The sequence below is a fragment of the Falco naumanni genome, chromosome Z, assembly GCF_017639655.2.
Source record: "Falco naumanni isolate bFalNau1 chromosome Z, bFalNau1.pat, whole genome shotgun sequence".
Classification (NCBI taxonomy): domain Eukaryota; kingdom Metazoa; phylum Chordata; class Aves; order Falconiformes; family Falconidae; genus Falco; species Falco naumanni.
Window position 1 is genome coordinate 57,859,396 of NC_054080.1, and position 23,099 is coordinate 57,882,494.

General features: G+C 41.4%; 1 protein-coding gene across 1 annotated transcript in view; it reads right to left on the reverse strand.

Annotated features, from left to right (window-relative positions):
* Window positions 1–10,722: 10,722 nt before the first annotated feature.
* The window catches only part of MRPS27 (mitochondrial ribosomal protein S27), a 46,547-nt gene continuing 34,170 nt past the window's right edge, over window positions 10,723–23,099 (reverse strand). The window contains exons 8-11 of the mRNA XM_040578912.1: window positions 21,101–21,203; window positions 18,750–18,892; window positions 15,199–15,354; window positions 10,723–11,103 (exon numbers count right to left, since the gene is read on the reverse strand). Of these exons, the coding sequence (XP_040434846.1) occupies window positions 10,864–11,103; window positions 15,199–15,354; window positions 18,750–18,892; window positions 21,101–21,203 (642 nt within the window). The 3' untranslated portion in view covers window positions 10,723–10,863. The remainder of the gene's footprint in view (window positions 11,104–15,198; window positions 15,355–18,749; window positions 18,893–21,100; window positions 21,204–23,099) is intronic.

The following is a 23,099-nucleotide window of genomic DNA, read 5'->3' on the forward strand; positions in this document are numbered from 1 at the left end:
CTATTGATGATGACAGGAAATGGGATTTGAAAAGCTGATAGCCTGATACTTACAAGAGTGTAACCTACGTTCTCAACCCTGAGAAGATCCTGAAAAAACAGAGAATAAGCAATAAGCTAAAATAAGTCCCTTCCTTTTCCTTTCCCTTTCCCTTTCTTTCTCTCTCCCTTTCTCTCTCCCTTTCCCTCTCCCTTTCTCTCTCCCTTTCCCTTTCCTTTCCTTCCCTTTCCCTTTCCCTTTCCCTTTCCCTTTCCCTTTCCCTTTCCCTTTCCCTTTCCCTTTCCCTTTCCCTTTCCCTTTCCCTTTCCCTTTCCCTTTCCCTTTCCCTTTCCCTTTCCCCTCTTGTTTCTTTGTCTTTTTCTTTTCCTTCTCTTTTCCTTTCCTTGACTCTTCTTTTGCTCTTCCTTTCCTTTCCTACTTCCTCTCCCCCTCAGTTTCTTTCTTTAGACTGCTTGCAGAGGAACAGCATCACTGTTCTGTGATTTAAGTTGGTTTGGTTTTTTTAGCCTTAGAAGTTTTACCCCTATTAAAAACATCTTCTGATATTGTAGAAGATTTGCAAATCTGTATTTAAAGAAGGCGTAAAGGCCTCCAGAATGGGGATATGTGCTGGTCTGTATGATTCACCACTATGGCTGGTGTGAAGTTTCACAATGACTCAGTGACCTCATTTTACTTTCTTTACTTATAATTTATTTCAGTTTTACATTGTTAGGATATTTTTGTTTAATAGGTATATGTTGCACTCCTAATTTTTATGAGGTTTTTTTTTAATACTGCCTTAGGGTCCTTTAAATGTGGGCTCCTGAGGCCCATTTAATGCTGTGAATGATTGTCAGTTGTGAGTTTTGTTTTATTTTTAATGTCTCCTCTTTTTAGGTGTTTCTAGCAATGCTGTTTTATTTATTGCTATGCCTTTTAAGTTGGTAAGAATAACTCAGAATGATTATGGCATAAAAGGCATGTGGAAATGTATTGTGAAAACAAGCATGTTTTCTGGGCTTATAATCATTTACTTAAAATAGCTTTTGTAATACATGGTCTACAAAGTTACAGGCAAAATGTCTGGCAGAATAGTTGTACTATTTTTACAATTCTTCCGCTTTGTCTACTTTCTTATATCGGTCAGATTTCAAACTTTTTTGAGTGGAGGGGTACAGATTTTCTGACGATATCTGAAATGGTTTGTATCTGTGCTTCGGTAGAAAATCTGTTGTGCATTGGTCCTGCGACTAATCTCACTTACACCTCTTCCTCCTGTGAATCAGAGGAATTTTACTACAGTCAGGGAAGTTACAGTCATTTGATCCTATTGTACATGAAATTGGAATCAAGCCTTATGTCTCCCCAAGCAAGTCTGTGATGGCTCAAGCATTTATTTTAATTTTAATAATAATAATAATTATAATTACTAAAATAATATTAATAATTAGATAGCTACAGCTGATCTTAAAATGTACGTTCAGTTTTTTGCTGCTACAAGAATATTAAAACCCCAGTCTGGCTATTTCTGAGGTATTGTAATGCCTGTTCCATCCATTCCCTTTCAAATGGCAACGGTGCCTGGGTGCAACGCAGCGATGAACTCCTCCATTAGCTCCTCTTGCCCTTAATGTCTTTCCTGCCTGTGGAACTAATCTAACTGTGCTAGTCCCAGTGCTACACAATTAGTTTAGTGTAACAGTCATCAAAATGTACCGTGTACATTAATGATGAGTGCTGTTGATCAGCATAGATTTCTAGGAGCATGGTTTGTTATTGATTAATTACAAAGACTCAATATCTGAGTGTAAAGGACACTCCATTTACATGATGGTATTATTCATAACAGCATCCCCAGTCATGATCTTTATGATATTACTATACTGCTTCATATAATTCAATGAAGAATTAACTTTGGAGATCCCACCGCACTCCTGAACTCGGGCAGGGCCTCTCTTGCATGCCTTTTCAAAGTCCTGTGGTGGGCCTGACTTCATTGACCTCTATTTTCACCCCATCTTTCAGAGAAATCACTTCTGATTTTTTTTTTTAATTTTTTTTTTTTTACTTACTTTACATACTGTGGTGAATGGAGATAACTGTGTATATGAACATTGGGGTTTTTTAATTGTCTATGATAGCTTATGCATTTTAGGAATTCTGGTACTCATTTACTAAGATTTAATCAATTTGCTAATTGAATTTTCAATCCCTCCCACCACTAGCAAGTCAGCTCCAAAGAGCACTTACTGTGCATTTGGGACATTTCTATCATATGCTTCTCTTTGTTCATCTGTCGCCAGAGGTTTTTGCTCAGTAATGATGTTTTGAGAGAAATAGTAATTTTGTTGGACTGGATTTACTAGAAAAGGAAAAATGTTTACACTTGAAAGAAACTGTAAGCTTTCATCTTTTCACTTACTAATTGAACAAAACACTAGAAGCAACTAGGGGTAAGCATTTCTTAGGATGCAATTATATTATTCACCTGATTTAAAAATGTTTGGTATTTAAAAGAAAAAAAGTCTGTTTGTTGTGACTCTACAAAAAATCTAAAAAAATTAAGTAACTAAATAAAAAAATGACATAAAAATATAGAAAAAAATTTTCAAAAGCAGCTTCTCCGCACTAGACTAGCAAGGAGCTCCTCAGATGGCAGGAGCTACCTCTTCAAGACTGGGCTGTGATCACGACTGTAAAAAAAGGAAATCTGAAATATGCTTTCACGCATTTGCATGCAGCCATTATCTTCCAAACTATGGAAAGAAAGTCTTGTTGCTGGCTGAGAAGCACCTCACACACCTCCTCTCTCTTGTTCTGAATGGTGTTTGTGTCAGTCTGCAGCTGTGTATGGTATTATGTCTTATAATCCTGCATCACTTCTATTCTATCCAGTCATATCTAATGTAGAAAATTAGTTTCCAGTGAAAGTAATATGTAGTGCTTTTATGATATTTGTGTGCAATATCCCCTCTTCCATTGAGGATATTTGATGTAAAGGAAACAAACTCAGTTCCACAATAAAATACAAAAGTGGTAAAGTGGTGTTGATATGTTTCTTGTCTTTGTGTATGTATGTATTTTTAAGTTTTCCCTTCAGTCATAGTTACCTACTACATGGTTTTTTTCTCAAAAACACAATGACTATTTAATGCTAGACAAGAATCAATCTCTGCTTAGAAACTGGAAAGTAAATGCGAAAGATTACTTTTATACCCTGTGGTGTAAAACATTACCATGATGTACCATGACGTGGCTTCTTTTTGTTGTTCTCATTTCTGTATCCCTCAGCCCCATGAGAAAACACCTCATTTTCAGCAAGTACATGTTCAACAGGCTGTGTCAGAGATGATACCCAATGAAGTTACATCAAACTGAGCCCACCCTGGCTTGGAAAAGAGGTCATTTCCAAAGCTGTTGCAGTTTTACAAGAGTGCACAGCTTGTCTCCAGTGGACATGGACCCTTCCTGACTGCCGCCGCCCAGTAATCCCAGTGCCGTTAAAGGGATGTTGTAAGATCAGGCTTTCTGGCTGTGTAGTTTTGCTTGCCACTGTGACGCCTGCTGTGGTGAGGTGCAGCAGCCAATACTGACATTTTTTAGCTTTAGTTTTTATCGGGAGACGGTAAAGACATGAAAGCAGGTAGAGGCTGGGACAGCAGGGAGCGAGGGGTGCTCGTTCCCAGAAGCAGTGGCCCCGCAGGATTTCCTTCACTCTCAGGCAGCAGTCTTTTTTTGTGGGCCATTACCCATCTCCAACATCTAAGTTTTCATTTGTAATTTCTAATGACAATAAGAAATACCATGCTTGGCTTGAATTGGGCTAAGTGTGGCAAAATAGAGGCAAATGAAGACCAGATGAGGACAGTCAGCTGCTGCAAATCTTATTATAATCCTGCATATGTGTATGTCAAGGGTTTTTGAGCTCTTGTGCTAGAGTAGCCTGATGCTACTTAAAATATATTACAATGATTGCCCAGGTCAGGCTTCAACCCCAATCATTCACCTGCAGTCGCAAGGTGAAGTTCTGGATTTGCACTGGTGGGACCACCCACGCTGCCTGTGGGTAGGGGCAGGGCAGCCTGGTCTGCAGTGTTTGGCTTGCTGCTCCCAGATGCCAAATGGAAGCTCCTTTCTTCAACACAGCTGCTGAGGAGGAGAAATTTTATTTACACTAGTGTTGTTAATGAACAAATTCAATCGGCTTGTGAAGTACTTCAGATGGCATGAGAAAATGATAGTCCCTCAGACCTTTTTGGTCTATCTACAAGGGATCTTTCTTGTGGTGTCCTAGACCCGGAGACTGTTTGATACTGATTTCCAGTGTCCTGTGGTTGGGAGGAAATTGTAGCTTTTTGTGGTTCCTAGGATGGGGTGAAAAGATGTGTCCAGAGGTCCCTTGAGTAATAGCTATGGTAACCTCTCACACAGCTGACTCATTCCCAAGCACTGCAGCAAAGCTCCTTGGCTTCCTAGAGGGTGTCTCTGGACATGCAGTACTTCTGCTACATGAGCACTGCCCATGTCCTTCACTGAGCTAACGTTTTTTGGCTACTTGTGGTCCCTACTTTCATCTCCCAAGATATGACCAGTCTACACTACCATAAAGCCCCCAGGACATTGTCCTCTGTTGTGTTCTGTGTGCTTTCTTCAGATTCAGCCCCAAACCACCAGATGCTGAGTGCCCTCTGTTTACCAAGGTATTTGCTGGTTTTCAACTGCATGCTCAGCATCATTTCCACCAGAAATGAAATACTGAGGAGAACTAAAGAACTAAATCAGCAGGCACTGCAGTCTGCACAAGCTCTGTACGCGGGTTCTCACAGATCCTTACCACTCAATGTCGCCGCTTCTCTGCAGTTCAACAACTCCAGCACTGCTGGCCCCAGTGTGAATAGCTGGCGAGGCAGTGGTGGAGGCTGACTGTGCATCTGCTGCTAGCTTCACTGCCAAAATAATTACATGCCGTGACTTACCCATCATATTGCAGCTCGGGCCATCACCTGTGCTTGTGAATTATACAAAGGAGATAAGTGAAATGGATGGAAATTATGTCCTAATACAAACAAAGCTAAATATACATATCAATATCTAGATACACTGAGGTTTTACCCTGTACATGTCTTACAGTCCAGAAATTAATTCTGACTGAGCTTTTACAAACTTTATGTTACCTCAGCCCAGCTGTGTTACTTTCTTAGCTTAAAGAGTTAAAGGTAAACTGAGCCACAGAGTCACTTAAATACTTCATATGAACCCCCTGGAGTGCAAGTCAGTGTTTCCAGGAACAGTTTATGGTATCCAAAGATGTAATTATAGCAGCAGTTACCATGTGTAAGGACCAGAACAGGCTTGAACGTTTCTTTCCCAATTCATTTAAGGAAGGAACTGTCAGGATTTGCAATAAACAAGATATATTGAAGGCTGAATTTTTTCCTGGTAATCTAATGTGCTTGTCAATGGGGCTCTAATGCTATTTCTGTGCCTGGGGCATCTGCAATTTAGAACGGGTTGAGTGGACTTCAGTTTATCAGAAAAGGTTAAGAGCAGCAACAGCGTTAGCACTATGCAACTGCTAGCTGAGTTTGGTGACAACTCTGTGATTACTAAAAGACACACATATATATATATACATATATATATATATTTCCATGGGGAGATTGACCCAGAGTAGATGGCCCCATTTTCTATCACTTTTAGTATCTCCAGTTACTCTTGAATAGTTTTGTCACTAATTCTTGACCTACACTTCATTCTCCAGTTTTATTTTGAAAGAGTCAATATCCCAAGTTCAAGTTTTTTGTCATTTATGTCAGCAGCAGTTTCTCTTCTGCAATCAAAAAGCTTTGTTCTTATCTCAACATTTCCTATCACTAAATTTATGGGAATGTAAATTTAACTTTACTTTCCACAAATGTGTTCAAATACTCACTAGAAATAAATTTTGCAAGGTTCCATTGCAGTTTCCACATAAGCACTCCCAGCAAAACCAGCAGCAGTGCTTGCAGAATCAGATGCTGTTAGGTGGGCCACATCCTGCATCTTGCAAAGTCAAGGGTGCAGTTCCCGTCTGTAACTATGACTCCAGCTTCCTGAGGAGGTGGGGGAAGACAGCGCGCTTGCCAGCCTGTGCCCCAGGCTGTCTTCTGCCTGTCCCAGTGGCAGCAACAGCTGCTTAGGTCAGAAAGCCCCTTGCACCAGCCAATTCATTTGCAGCTGGGGTAGGTCATCCTTCTGCTCCCACAGTTTTAGGGTGACCAGAGTGCCCTGGGACAGACCAGCCAGCAGCTTGGACAGGCCACTAAAGGAGGGACCAGGTGCTTGAAGCTGTGAGAAGGGGCTCAATACCAGCGCTGTGTGTTGGACACAGCATCTGAGAGCATCCCGTAACCTTACCTTGGCAAGGTCAGGTGTTACCATAAATAGGGCCCACCTGTGCAAGGCTTCAGGCAACATTTATTTGAGCTGCAGGGGAATAAACATGTAATTTTCTTCTTGTGAATAATGGATAAGGGCCTTCACTGCCTCGCTGGAAGTGTTCTGCCAGTGACACTTGTGGGAGGAAGAACTGCCTATTTGCTTACCTAATCAGCAGCACATTTGGTATCTGCCATGGATTTCAATTGGGAAGCTTCTTTTTTAACTGAAATTAAGAGCTTTCAGTTAAAAGACTCCAAAGTGCTGGTTTTTTCTCCTAAGAGCAGCTGAATTCAGGCCAACACACCAAACAGGCTTTGCATGTCTACTGGTTTCTGTTTCTTTTGGCTAGTGTTGTTGAGAAAAGGGTCTCTCCCATACCTGGGGAACTGCAGAGCTGTTAACACTGCCTAGCATGTGCAAGTCTGGCAGTGCTGTACCAGAAGCGTTATCACAGGTGGTTATCACAGGCTGCTCATCACCTTGTTTGCTCGCACAGCTCAGTGACCGTGCATGCAAGTGTATAGCTTCTAGCACTGGGAGATCTTACCCTGCCTTTAGCTGTACAGCCACCAGGATAATGAGTAGGGAAATTATTCAAAATCCGTCACAAAGAAATATACGGACAAGGGAGACATTGCAATAGCTTTAATCTAAATCACAGCCGTAGTCACAAATGAAAACGGGATGTGAAGCAACATTTCTAGAAGAGGTGATCCAAAAAAAAGGCGTTAGTGTTACTACCAAGAAAGATTTCGGTCTGTCCTCTCCAGCAAATATTTTGTCAGTCCCATCCACATACAGAAAGACCTAGGCAGCTGTCTGAAATGAAACAATGCAGCAAGGAGCAGCCTTTCAAAAAGCTTGAGTGTCCTCGTGAGGGAGTGCTCACTGGGTTGTGAGCTTGCATCGAGCCAGTACCAGGACACAGGGCTGGACAAACTCGGAAGCTTTTTGTATTTTTAGATCACAAAAGTTGGTTATTTTATATGCATATATACACACATCCACATTCTCCCCTTAGCATCAGAGCTGATATTCAAGCTACAGAGTAAAAGCTGCTGTATGACTTTGCTTCCCACCTCCACACACACACACACCCCCCCCCCCCCCTCCTTATAAATGCGGCCAGCTGCATCACAGCAGGTGATGGATGGCTATATCAAGGAGTGCACACAAAGCCACCGGCATCCATACAGAAGGGCTTTTGACTACCTGGGGCTCAGTTTCACTCCTAGGTGTTGCTACAAGTGTCCCTCAAACTTCTTCTCAAACTTCTTTTTCAAAGTAATCCAGCAAGCAGCTGAAAAACAGGTTGTGGGTGCAACATAATTTATGTAATAGGGCAAACAGGTCCATCTTACTTTCCCTGGAGTGGGAAACAGAAAAACAGGGAAGTTAAGCTGAGTTAGTTGTTATTATGTTGCTTTTTCATGCTGCTATGTTTGTGGTGCACAGCTACTGTCCACATCTCCCTTAGGAAGCCAAACCCATGCCTGAAACCACCCTGGTCTGTGAATTACTCTGGCTCACAATTCATTTCACTGCTGACCTCGCTCAAAGCAAACAGGTAGGAGAGAGAGCTAAAGAGCAGAGTACTTTCCTCCCCTCCCCTCCCTCAAGCTTCAGCTGCTAAGTCATGTTTCCAACCTCTGGAGGCTGAGCAGTGTCCAAGGTCCTCAAAGCTCAGGGTGCTGACGCTGCTTGCTGTCTGCAGAGCTGGGGGCACATTGCTGTTTCAGATGGGAGTGCAGGGCAGGGAGACACGTCCAGCCTCCTTGAGGAAGGGGAACAAATAAATGAGATGATATATGGGAGGAACTTGAAGAGGATCAAGGGTGAGGTCAGAGATTAAGATTGCTGGAGAATTCGAGGGTGTGCAGGTAGGCTTGTGGGAAATGTATTTGCAAGGTGAGAAAACACTGGTTTGGCAGAAGCTGGCTGATACTGAGACGGTGGTAAGACCTGAGGTCGGGAGAAGCAAGATGGAGGCTACTGAACCACAGAAAAATACTTGGCTGGGGCATGGGAAGGGAAAAGGGCCCTGCTGTGCAGCCAGCCCAGCTAGTGGAAGTGTCAGAAGTGGCTTCCTGCTAGGGAGATACCCAGCAGACAGATCAACGAGGGCTTGGCAAAACTTCTGGCTCCTTAAGCCGCAAATGGTATGGGCCCTCTGCTGCAAGTCTTGTGTTTGGTGTCCTTCATCTGGTCCCAGGAATGTGCTTTGCTGCCTGCAAGCAGCAAAGACGGCTAAAAGGCTGTATCTATGCTGTTTTAAATTTAGGCTTTGGACAGGGCTCAGAGCATTCAAACCCACAGTGCCTGGAATAAAGCAATGAGGCAGCCTATAACACTCATTAACAGGCTGCTCAGAGCTTCCAGGAGGATTTTGTTGCTGTAATTATCAGGTCTAAATAAATGGAAAGGGGGATTAGTTGTGGGGGAAGTGTGCTCTGTGAAAGAGCAGGGGGCACAACAGCTGGCAGCTTGCTGGAGCTCAACTAGCACTAGCAGCCCAGCATAGCAGGGTGAGGGAGGGTGGAGGTGGGGCCACAAACAAGGTCCTTGTGCTGCCAAGACACAGATGCCAACAAGAAACAAGGAGAAATTTAGCAGTGCCCACTGTGGCCTAGCCAAATGGTGCTTCATAAGCAACACGATCAGGAGCTGCAGTGGTTAGAGGCCATGTGTCAGCAAGGAGGGGCTTAAAACTGTGGTGGTGCACAGAAGATCCCAGGATGGAGAGTTGGCATCTGTAGAGGGAAGCTGACAAAGGAATCAGCATGCAGGAGTGACTGTAAACCCTTGGAGGCACAACCCATGTTCTGATACTGAAGAATTGAAATATGTTGTGAGGGAAGGGACACTTCATTCTCCTGTGGCTGGACTAGGAGTGATGACCTCTTTAAAGCCACCAGCTTTAAGGAAATTGTTCTTAGGAGTGTATTTGACCTACTACCCCCCCTTAAGACTCCCTAACTTCTCCTAGTAACGAGAAAGCATTAAGACCACGAAAAAGAAAAAACTTCAGGAATCTTGGGAAAAGTTGCCCAGGAAAGTCCACTGCTTTTTTAGTTAGGCCAAGGAACAAAACCATCCGCTTACCTGGAAACAGCATTCTCTTACTGCAGTATGGCAGAAACTGTGGGACTTGCTGGCAAGATGCAGGAAAAGACCTTACTGCCAAGTGCTTGGATGTGGAAGAGCCATCAGACTCTTGAGTGCATTTGCTGGGATTAAAAGTATTTAGTGTATGTGGATAAGATGCTTTCCTACATCTATAACAAGTTCACAGATCTGCAACATGTTCTCACTGGATTTACAGTGAGTTTGTGATCTGAGTTTTATCAGTCTATCTGTAAGACTAGACAGGTACGTGATAAAACTGGAAATGCTTATCAGACCGTGCGGCGAAGCTCAGTGAGACAACACTGTTGTTGCCATAAGCTGCAATACAGCAGGGCTGTTGCTGCTGTCTCCCTGTTTTCAAGGAACCTGCCCTACCATGAACTCCATAGTCACTGGCTGCAGCTGATGAGAGTGGTGACAGGGAACATAAGCAGGAATGGATGCTGATGCATCCCACAACCAATGCACCATGATCCTTTCCTCCCTTGCCGTTTCCTTGTGCTGCATGAATAGCTACATTGTTTTACCACTCTGAAGAATGGGGCATGGGACCAGGTACGCAGCTGAGAGAGGAAGGGATTTAGGTCAACCACCCCCATGAAACAGCACCGAGACTAAAAAAGAAAACTGCACTTCAGTATGAAGCTTCTCAGTGTGTGCCGAGGTGATTGTGAGTGTCTCTCTACTGATCTTAAAAATGGAGCAGAACAGCATTAGTAAAGTCAGAAATTTCTACCTTCCTTACAGGGAAGGCACATCTGAATGCCTGTGCAAGTGCTAACTCACTGGGCTAAAACTTCTTAGAAGCAGTTTTAGAAACAGTCAGAAGTTAGGCTTCCAAGTATAGCATAGTTAGGCTCCCATGTATAGTAGTAGTCCAAATTTTCCAAAACGGGTTGGGGAAAAAAAAACCCAGCAATCAATATATGTTAATCCTCTTAGTGTCTGAAGTTCACAGTAGCTAAGGCATTCTTTCCTGTGAGAAACCCCTACTGAAACAACTTATGTTTGAAATGCTTCCCTCTTCTTTTGTTCCTTCCACCCTCTACACCTTTCATCACAGGCAAGCTACTTCTTAGGCCTTTGTTTCTTTGTGTTGTCTCCATCCCACCCCCTGCCTGGCTGATGGTAGGAGGAAAATGGCTCACATACAGGATGAGGATTTCTATAAATCACACGTGCTTTACTTCAGGAAACAGGAAAATGGGAAAAGTTTAATTTGCATACAGCAGTCACATTCATACTTGCAGCAGGATTGAAGTGAAATATTAATAATGGTAAGCACTTCAGTGACAGAGGAATGCATCCCACTGCGGTAGTCTCTGAGTTCCAGGACTAAGCAGACGCTTTAGCTAGCTTCCTAGCTTCCATTTCCTGCTTTGCCTTTTCTCTGAACTCTCTCTCTCTCTGAATGAGAAGTGCTTGTTCTTGCTCCCATTCCTTTAGCTTCTGCTCATATTTTGCAATGTCTTCCACTTCACATGCTGGCAGTTTTTCGTTGACAAGCTGGGTGGTCAGGGTTAACAGGCTTTCAGATTCAACCTTGCCAAGTGAATGCAGCTTAGAGTACAGCTCCTGTCGTAAAAAGGGATTTGGCAGAGAGTGAGAAGGAGAGAACCAGTCGGTCACAAAATAATCAGCCACAAAATAATTCCCTGTTAACAACCAACACATCACTGTTTCAATCTATTAGCTGAGCTAAGCAGGCCAGGTAACTATTTCACCCCAGCAAAGTGTTTCAACTTTGGTAGCTGGTACTATTTTTTGGAATGCTAACATCTACAACAATTTTTCTGAGCTGTGAAACTAAACCAATTAAGTTTAATTTTCATTAACCATTGAAAGTCTATGTATTTTTCCAAGTTCAACTATCTGTTATTAACAAAGATCAACTGACCAGTCAACTACAATAAATATAAGCTGAACACCTCGGGTTTGTGTCTCACCTCAAAACTGACTGAATTATTTGCTTCATGCTGCCTGTATCAGCATCTGTCTCAACAGATGTGCATCACTTTAAATGCTCTCTTGCTAATGGCATACCAAGTAATTCCCATGATTTTCCTTCCCAGCAGTTACTGTGACCTGAGGCTTGACTATGCTTACACAGACTAGACAATACTGCTAAAGCAAGGGATGTTTTTTCAGGGATATTCTACTGAAACTAAGAGCAGAGCTTCACTAAGAAACTGTACAGTGTTTCTTTCTCAGGCTTTACTTATCTAGATTTCACGCAGCATAAAAATGTTAATTCACTTAAGAAGATGAATCATCCAGTGACACTGTTTCTGGCTTTCTGGAACCTTTAGCCTGATGGCTCACTGACAGTCTGATTGATTGCCTTAAAAGTGCAGATACACAACCAAGGAGGAGTCTCCTGGGGGAGAAAGATGACAAGGCACTGGGAAATTCTTTACCCCTTGCTCACCCATTAGATAGCAATGCGTTTTCCTGATTGTTCTTTTAAATAAAACGTTTACCTACCCCAGCACTTGCCAAAATATTTGAAGTAAGTACATGCTCCTTTACTGGACCCTTTGAACAAAGCCTATTGTTTTGGACTGCAGAATGATAGAAAGAAGATGTGGGGATCATTCACGTCCAAACAAAAACTCTGGAGCCATGCAGATATCCAGACTTCCAGTTATCAGCGGAAGCTTATGTGCTGTGCTGCTGACCCTCTTACCCTAGTCCATGTTGGCAATATTCTGCAAAGGCACTGCTCTTCAGCTGCTGTCCTGAGGCTCCGCTTTGTTCTTAAGCAGGAAACTACCATGTCCCCTTCTGAGGCCTCTCCACTTGTGTCTTAGGCAACACAACTGCAGGCTTTGTTGTGTTTTGCCAGACCCTTGAAGGTTTGTGCTGGACAGACAGCAGATTAAAAGACTCTTTAAGCTAGGCATGCAGGTCTGAAGGGCTTGGGTAGTTGGCTCTGTCTGTTTTTTGATTTTATGATAAAGAATGAAAACAAAAGCAATGGCTTTGAAGCTAACAGGCTAAAACCAAACTCGGCAATATGTAGGTGTATTAGTCTCTATTTTGTTTAAGATGTCAGAAAGTATACAATGCATCAGTGAGAAATATGAAGAGACCGTACAGCTTGCATCTGGGGAAGTAACCTGACAACTATACTCATGTTTACAGATTAGATATTCAGTTTAAACAGAACTGGTTTAGATCCTTCAGACTCTCCCTACTAACTACCACCAAGGATGTGCTGAAAAGGTTTATGCACTGAACCTAAGCAGTGTGAAACTGAACTACAGAAAGGGAACAAACTGGAAACTAGCAGGACTTCTAAGCCATTACTAGTACCACTGAACTCCTGGATTCTTCCTTGGTTGATACATTAGTGAAATTAATTTAGGAAAGCAGCAGGATTTATGTCCTGCAGGTACCAAAAGGGCACATTCTTAAGTGGCTAAACGATTGATTTTTATAAGCAATCTCCAGGGCTCTGCATGCAGACAGTTAAAGGAGCACTGCTTTTAGGGAAGGTGATCCCAGCATTTAAGTGATGGAAGGAATTGCCTGAGGAACACTGTACTGAGTTGTAAGCCTCAGAGTAAGGAATCTGAAAACAGGTAATTACAACTTGAATGACAATGTAAAACAGAGGGCCTAGATTACAGCTCTAAAGGCTTTATCTGGAGCCAAATGCCCTCAAGTCCTGTTTAGCAGAAGTGAAGGACATGCTGCCTCTCGCACATGGCATCTGTTAGGCCACCATGGCTTTTTCAGGGACTTCCTCCAACTGCTGTTCTGAAGGCTGGTATAAGACATGGAGTCCAAGTATGTGTATAAAAGCCATGCACAACAGGCTACAGTTCCGGACAGGAACTGTATGCCTACAGCAAATCCACATGCTTTCCCTCACATACCCAGGTGTACGACTTTTGAAAGAATTGGGAAACAGGAGACAGAAGCAACTGGTTTTGAGCTCTGTGAGAGAGACTGGGACATGTTGGCTAATACAGGGCTGGACACAGGTGCAACCAAAGTGTTTCCATCAGCAGAAGTACAAATCTTGTGTTGGGGTTACAGCACATGAGGGGCACATGATCTGTGCTTGGGACAGCAGTTGTGAATGTCAACATCACCAGAGTGCTCCAGAGCTGCCACCTTCCCTCAGACTTGTATAGATTTCTTGTGAACTTCTCTGCCCTGTGAACTACACCCATAGGTGTCCAGGGGTTCAACTGGGAAGACTGGCTGGTGCTGGCCTAAGGGATTTGAGAGGGGTCTGATAACTCCTTCTGGCATAGCTGAAATGGTATTTTGAATTGAGAGCTACTTTTCTCATGCAGACAACCAGAAATCATGGCTTATTTACATACACATTACTGCTGGATGCCCAGACTTCACACGGCATGAGGCACCTCACATGAGTGCTATCTCTTTCTTATATTCAGACTGTTCTGGTGAGAGCTTAGAGCTAAGCATTGGGACTATAATTTGTTGGCTCAAAGTCCCTGCACACCAAGGAATGCCTGAACTGGAGATAATTATAGAACTTGTGGAAAGGTTGAGGTGAGAAGAAAACGACCCTCTTGGCACTAGTCTGTCCCCAGTTTGACATTTAGGCCTTGTTTTGAGCACTCTGCATTATTTTCTTCAAGACTAGACAATGGATAGACAATGACAGACTCATAAAAATGTCTCACTCCCTCCTTCAAAGGGCACTTATGTTTACCTAATTCACTGTAATTCATTCAAGCATTAATTACCACATGCTGAGCACCCACCAATTCCCAAACACTTTAATTAAACAGTTCTAAGTGCCTACAAAGCAAGTTTAATATCTAAAGAGTAATGGCAAACAATTCATGTAAATAAAAATGAAAGAAAGGAAAAGCGTGTGTATGTGAGGTGAAACCATAGATTACTAGTTTTTTAACTTCTGAAATTTCTTTGGAAGAACAATGGTCTGTATCCAGAACAACTGTCCAAGGTTGTGACAGCAACAATGGAAACTGATGGGCTATGGAAAGTGTACTACTACTGGAACTATAAGCCAGATCAGTTTCAACATCGGATATTTGATTTTTACCACAGATGATAAAATAAAATAAGCTTATTATATAGCTGTCAGATGATCAAATAAAATGCACTCATTATATAGCTATGCCCTAACGAACAACTGTTTCTGTGTTTCACATTGTTACCATCAGCATAATGACCTTAAGATAAAAAGCCAGGTGATACAGCCTTTACTTAATTCCCCAGACTGAAAGTATAGGATACAATGTTCCTACTTAAACATAACATACACAAATGGACAATAAATTCATGATGGTCTCATGCCTATTATAATTCATTTTAATGAACAAGAACCCACACAAGGTCAGATAATGGATCTCTAATGACATACCACTTTTGTGAACAGGACTGCATTTATCATTTTGATGTATGAAAAGTGAAGATAAAATCCCAGCAGACAAACAAAAGACAAGTGGCCTTGAGCATTTATGTCTTTTGTAGACTGCAGCTTCTTGTTTGAAGAAGTGAAAATGTAAGGTGACACCAGTTTCAAACAGGCCAGGTAGGACTCTTAATACACTGAAGCCGTATCAGTCTACTACCCGTAATAAGCCAGCATATATATTTTCCAGTACACATTATGGAGATCTACCAGATCTTGGAATATTTAGATAAATGAAACTCTCTTACCTTGAATCGGCTGTAGTACTCGGGTGCTTTAGACAGCTCTGTTTCTTCTGATTCTGCACTCAGTGACTTCTGCTCTAATTCCTTGACTTCTTCAGCTGATTCTGGAGCAGGTTTTGCTTCAAGAACAGATTGCAAAATGGTCTCCAGAGCATCAATCTGAACAATGACATTTGTCACTATTGGCATAAACCATTTGGACACACAATCTGAGTAACAGCTGTTACTGTTACAAACTGTCATGTTTACAAACAATTTCATGAGTTACCATGTATTTTGAGATGACTTCTGTGTATGATAAAAAGAAAACCAAATTCTAAAATGAAATAGCACTTACTCTTGGAAAAATTTTGTACTGTACTGGGGACCTTTGAGGCTGGACATCAAATGCCTGCAAGAGAACAACTCCACCACCACCTCTCAACAGTAAAACTCTCCATGACTCAGATGCTGACTCATATTTGCAGATACATCAGGCATTAGGCTAATGTGTCCTCTTGGTCTGATATCTGGCCATAAATACTAATGCTAAATGGTAGTTACATTGGTAACAGCATTAGCATGACATACAGTCACAGATACATCTAAGATATTACTATGGAATGTTTGAACAATGCCACAGATCATGTCAAGACAAATTCAAAGAAGCTGGGAAATAGCCTGTTCAGCAACAAAAACATTCATTCCTATCATTAGTTCCGTAATTTAACAGGAAAAATGGAAATGTAGGCATATGATACATTGGTATACATGTATTTTTAATGTGACACCACTGCTCTCTTCATGCTTTTGTCTTTCAAGGTAGTAAGAGAACAATCCTCTCATCTAATTACAGTTCTATCAAAAGATGCATTAGTTTCACTAAGGGACTTGGTAAATTATTTCTGTATGTATTATTGATAAAGAAAATTGAAATGCTATATCGATGATGCTGCTGTTTTGGGAATAACATAATCTCAATAACTGGAATTATTGGATGCAGGCTGCCTGCATTTTAAATGCAAAGAGCTGTTATCCTTCCATGAATCCTAATTCTGCATGTTTATCAGTAGGATGAAATAACTCTGTATCTGTTTGTATCTGTATAACCTTTAAATCTATAATACTTTCTCCAAGAAAAAGGGATCTTGATACTTAGGATTTCACTTTCCTAGCATAAGTATATAAAGCTAAAGGAATAAAAATTAGGCTTATTTGAAACAACATTCTTGACACTGAAATATAATCTTTAAACTAGCAGTACAGAAACAAGATGAAATAAGGAATGAAATAATAACTATGTGCTTGGAAATGCATATGTTTATTTAGAGACTTTCTCAGACAAGTGAAAAAAAAACAGAAGTTGTCTTCCTTGTTCACAGTTAAAACAATACAGCACAATACTAAACAGAATTTCTACTGTGTTGTTAATATAGTAGCAGCAGAGAGAAAAAAAGACACCTTCCTAGTCAGAAATGAATGGAAGCTTAAAGCCTGAAAGAAAAATGACTTAAAAGGATTGGGCAAATCTCTTGAAAATGTTTACACCAAACCTGCACGTTAAATAAGTTAATTTGAAAGCTTCCCTTTTCGATAAGGAAATTTATTCAGCCACAAAATAGTACTACATTTTGGAAAAGAACCAAGTTCACAAAACCAGGGCTGTGTCTCTCTCAAGTAACTCTGTGATGGTGCACGCATGCAACAATGACTTACAACACGGCCCATACTTATCAGTGATACAAGATTTACGAGCATGGCATAAAGGGGTCAACCCAGTCCTGCCCAAAAGAGGCTCAGGATACTGCAGGAGAAAAAGGTTTATGGCACTTGAGGTTGTCTCCATCATATCTGCTGCTGAATTCAGTAGAAGTTAAATGACCTCAGTATTGACCTTGTCAGTGCTCTTAGTACTTCACCCTTAGGAATACTGCATTTTAGTGGGAAATAGTAATTAAAAATATCTTCTGTGGATTGTAGCAGTAAAATCATAATGAGTATTTAGGTAGAAAAGGCCAGATCGTGGAAATCAATACACTGTAATTACTTCACACCAGATAAGGATATGGACCAACATATTTTGCTTGTTTCTGCATCGGGGTCACAAAAAAACATTAGAGAAAAATTACTCAGATAATAACAGACCATCCAGGCCTGCTCTTGGTACTTAGCTTGGTAAAACCTATGACTTGCACTACTGTTTATTTACTGCTACCTAAAATCCAAATGAGGCCAAGTATCTCTTCAGGGAAGTTTCAGTGTGGCGCTCTCCGTCATTGTTCTCATTGGTTTTGGGGATCTACTACTGGATTTGTACAGAGGTACCTGCATCATTATCGAGCAATCAGTAATAACCTCAGTTTATAAGTTCTTAGTTTTTCACTAAACAAAGTAAAGAGTGTCTGTGAAGAAAGCATTGCTAGAGATTACTGGTGTTTACTATTTTTACAGTATTAGTTCACAGAAGGATGGGATCTTCTATGGACCTGTTGTACCACAGACAGATGGAGCCTTGTTTCAACACCAGAAATGTTCATTTACAACCCAGAGCAAGCTGAGAAGTTTTTTGATTTGTCTAGGGTTTGTAAGCAGAAAAAAAAAATCACATGGTTATTAAGCTGAGTTCTTCACACTTGGAGTAAGAAAGAAACTGCAAAATCACACACCTGAAGAGGTAACTCAAAATAGTGGAAGCTGCAGATGTGATGCTTCCTTCCCTGCACTGACCAGTATTACACAGAGCTGCTTCTGTGCATGGAGCAATGAATAGGAGAATCTGCTGAGCAGCGCCCTGGCCTTTGTCAAGGGAAATGCAGAGAATGCAAGCCTAGTAGTGATGCTAGCAAAATGGAGACTTCCATGACCACAGACACCTTCATGAAAGAGTACCAAGAAGCAAAGGTGAGACCTCAGTGCTGTTTCTATGTTCCAGCCCATGTGGTGCTGGTTTCCTAAGTTAATCGTCCTAAGCTGTCCGATTCCAGGATCAGCCTGACGCCCCATAGCACTCCCAAACCCCAACTCCCTTAATTAGTGCTGACCTCACAAATGGACCAATCTATCCATCCTCCCCAGCTGAGGGCACTACAACCCATCAAGAAATCAATCTGGTTTTGGACCAGCGTGACTCAGGACGTGATCTCAGAGGGCACATAGTACATGAAATTAGTTGGGAGAGGAACAAGATGTGGTATTTCATCCTCACTGCTAAGAAGCGTGCCCTCTAAGTGACTTCAAACGCTTGGGAAACAAAGTGTCTTCCCATCCCCGCAGACATGCTTCGTATGACACAGAACGATGTGTCTCTATAGGGAGGGGAAGACTTAGAAAACATACTTAAATCCTCTGTGGCAATAACAAACACTCATTCCCAAGGACACGCCAGTAGACATCATCTCTGGTTCATCAACTGAAGCAGTGGTTCTATTCTAAACATTACTTCCCCTGTCTTCCAAAGACCTCTGAAATATTGCTGGGCCTTTTCTCAATAGCAAGGCGCAGAACTCACAGGTTTTAACAGAGTTTCGCTTGTATGAAATTTCCTCTGTTCAGTGGGTTATAACTTTCATACTTACAGCTTCCTTGCAGATTTTGCTGTCCCCTGACAATGAAGCAACATTCTCCATCACTTGCAAGGCTCTATTCAAGTATCCAGGTGTCCACATCAGTGGCATTAGATTGTACACAGCTCTCAGCCCTTTATTCAACTCCACTTTCCCTGTGATAAAAAAAAAAAAAACACAACACTTTAGCAGCAGTACTTCAACACTTGAGACTTAATGAAATGCATATGGGTTGGCCCTGTTTTTCAGAAGTGTCTTCACTTCTGTGGTAAAAACAACATGCTCTTCTACAAAGCTGCTGTGACAGAACAGCTATTACCTTATTTTATTAAGGTGCCTTCTTTTTCCCCCAACTTCACAGCTATTACATGTTTGTTTCTGATTCCTCCCCATTTCCCCTACACCTCTACCTACAAATCTTGTCCAGATAGAAAAGAGGAAAGGTGGTCAGGTTTTCTGGTTGTCTGGAAGTTGTAACAGCAGCTCTGAGCAAGACACCTGAAGACTTTAGACAACTGTCTCCTTTGCCTTCAGGGACTGATTGTGTAGAACGTGTGCACTAAATGTGAGACTCTGGATTCATCTCTGTGGCTTTTAGGGCCTACTCACACATGTATCGTGGACAGACTGTACAGTATTTACAATACACGCTCTGGCTAACTATAGGGCTTAGTATACCTATTTCTGCTAGAGCTTCCTAAGAGGAAATACGGGAGAACTGCCAAAATGAAATTTTTGTTCTTGATTTAGGACACTCTGTGCAACAAGGTCTTCACTGACTTTAGCAGGACCTGTGTCACTCAGCGCCAATAATATGTTTTTTCCTCTGATGGTAATTACTAAAGAACATGAAACTCCTACATAACAGAGGAAATGGACACCATGTTGCAGCTGGTGAGTACTAATTTACAATGATTGCTACTCTAAGGTTTTGATTTTGTCATTGTCAATGTTACGAATAATACCACTTCAGTGTAGCTTACATGAATTGTATCCAAGCTCTTAATCTAATTTGCACTCTGGCTATAATGACAGAAAAGCATGGAACACCCCTTACTCCTCTTTACATGGAAGAGAATGCTTTAGGAAAAGGAGTAAGTGCACAAGGCTTATGGGCTGTGGCTAAATTAAAATAGCTGAGGTGCTTGAGGCCACTCTGTACTCATAAACATCTTTCACTCTCTCAGAGGTCGGTTCCATCAGCATTGGCAAGACTGTGGAATATGTGACATAACAGTAAATAGCTTTTGATCTACTGAATGTCAATGTCATGGAACAAGTACTACTGCTCACAGACAACAGTAAAGTGCATTTTTAAAATACTCAACCGATCTATATGACATAAAAACCACTCCAAACTGCATGCCAACTGTACAGCAAAGACCCTGTTTGTATCAGTATCTCCACTGGATAAGAAACTACAGTTCTATGGAACATCCTGCTTTCAAACTGATTTTCTCATCTTCCCCCCTTTTTGACTGAAAATGACCTTGTTGTCCTACAGTCATGATAAATCTTTATCAGCATCCTAACTCTGCCATTACACACTGTATTTTGAGGCCACATTTTAAAAATAAGTCCACTTTTTACTACCCTCAATAAATTAAAGCATAAAATACAATGAAGTAAATGAGTTTCAAATCAATTAATTTCAAGTAAATAATTATCTTGTAGAGAAGGACAAAACCTGTATGCACTGTATTTCACTAAAGGTTAGAGGATATTCAAGGATTATTTACCCCATTCCCCTTCCCTCCAATTCTGGATATACTCTAATTGCTCTTGAATAACAAAGTATATCATTAGGAGTGAAGACTCCCTAGAAGACACAGTCCCTAACATTTAGCACTGCTATCTGCTGTTCACAACAGAAACATTAACTTTTCAGTGACCAGCAAATGTTCTAAACATAGTGCTTTTCAGGCTGTGCTCTCTGAAGTCCTTGAGGTTTAAAGATTATTTTGAGAAACCCGCTAAGAAAAGAGTCTATTGTTCATAAACTTACGTTTGTGTTAGGGAACTCTGCACTTTTGGTTGTTTTGAAAATTTGTCGGTCCACAAACCAACCAATCCTAGATTTCTTTAAGAAGGTCTTCTTTCTTTCAACTGCCAATCCAAACCTGCAGGGAGCCCTAAAGGAGGTTTTGAAGCTGTCTGACAAAGGGCATACCGTTCAAACCAGTACTACCCTCAAGGCTTACAAAACAGATTCAGTATTAACCCTGAAATTGTTCCTTGCACTATTTCTGCCTTTTTTTCCTTCAGCTTTCTCATTGATTAATTTCAATAAAGCAAAGATGCCAGTTTAATTCAGCCACTGAAGACAAGAGGGAAAAGACGACTCTGAGGGACATAAAACTTACCAAGGAATGCATAGCCATACAGCTGGGAGCTAAAACCCACAGTGTTTGTTTGCTTTAGACCGGTAAGCATTAGCGATGCTCCAAGATTTCTCTCCTCTTCCCACTGCAAACAATGTAAACTAAGTAAGTGTTCCTTGACAATCACAAACACAAAATGGCAGCAGCCAAAGACAACACAGGTAGCTTTCATCAGATGTCTTTGCAATAAAGTAAAGAATCATTAAACACATCTAGTGTTCAGTTACAGTATATGTATCCTGGGGAACAGTACACATTATAGTGAGGAACACCTCTCTTTCCAAAAGACAGTAAATGTGAGCAGTTGACGTTTTGCATGGAAGTCAATCATGCATCTCCTTCAGGACAGAGGGTTACGTTCATTTAACATTGGCCAAGCTCTCTCTGTCCTGTATGTCCTACCACTTGCTTCAGGCTAACAACACTGAAGAAAAAAATTACACGGCTTCTGTACTAGAGCAGCCTTTTCTTTTAAGTATGTGGGAAGATATATTCCCTATCCCTGACAGGAACAGAACAGGAGAATGCTGAGAGAAGAATATGCTGCCAATGGCTGCTGCTCTTGAGTCCAAAATGCGCACTGTGAAAAGAACATACGCAATTCACCAAGACCACTGCACACCCCAGGATTAAAAATACAGCTGTCTTTCCAGCTACAGGGGGGTACCAGCCATCTGAGCCAGATGACCAGTGATAGCTAAAGAAGGGCACCCAATCAGAATGTACATTAAAACCACAAGAGTAATGTAAATTTTGTTTTGCTATAGGATAGTACAGCACCTCTTTCAACACCAGAAAAGCACAAACACCAAGGATAAATGTCTCTACAGCACATAAAAGGAGCTGAACAATTCCCATTGCTAAGAAAATGAGGAAAAAGAAGCTATAAAAGGAAATAGATTGGAGGAAGCCTGATTCTCTAACACATGGGTTTTGTGGCAGGGTACTTCAGTGTCTTGTTTATTACCTTATAACCTGAAACAAATACCCGTGGAGAAAGGAAGAAGCTTTCTGAAAAATTCCCTGAGGTACACTGAGTCTTAAAAAGCACAAAGGTTCGACCTTCTGGTTTAATGCATTATTCAGAGATGTCTTTTCAAGGTATGGCATTTTTTTGTGTCTCCATTCGGGTGCTACAAAAATTTGCATGTTATCATCTGACACAAAATACCATCACCTGACAGCCAGGCAAGGTATTTCCTTGAGCCAGAAAAAGGATACAAGGAGATAGGGCTGTTTTGTGCTGAATTTAGCACTCTAGCTGAATGTTACAGAAAAACCAGATGCAACTGGAAAAAGTGCTTTTAGCGGTTTAGGTTCATTTGGGAGCTAGCCCATTTGGCTCCAAGAGCTGGAGGAACTGCAAGAATTTAATGTTTAACACCTTTGCAGTGGAAGGTAGCAATCATCCTGCTTGTTTGCAGCAGTCAAGGAGGAAACTTTCTGGGGAGAGCCAAGACCAGTCAGGCTTTCAGTGGTGTTTACAACAGCAGAAAAACGGAAGCTCTCTATCACCACTGCTATACACACAAAGGACTAACACAGTAACATTGCCCAAGATTCAGCTCTTAAAAGTAAAAAACATTTCATCAGGCTGCTGAACCCTAAGCTATGGCCAAAGGCCTCTCTGCAACGGGACACTGGCTGACCTGTCTCACACCTTTGGAAAAGGGAATGGGATTTTCAGGAGTAGTTGAGCATATCTCATAACTCTTAAATCCACTTCTTAAATCAAACACAGAAAATTGGTACTGATCATTATGAGGTGCTGAATAGTACTCAGGATGGTGTATACATATAAAAACATGACTGATTGCTGTTGGATGGGGTTATTTCAAAATGCGTGTTAAGTAAGTCACAGCGATATAAATATGCTTGCCTCAAATGTGTCATATGTCCACACAACCCTTTCATGATGTCCACATTCAGCTTTCATGAAATGCTACACACTATTAACAAGTGCTTGTCTTTGTAGTGAGGA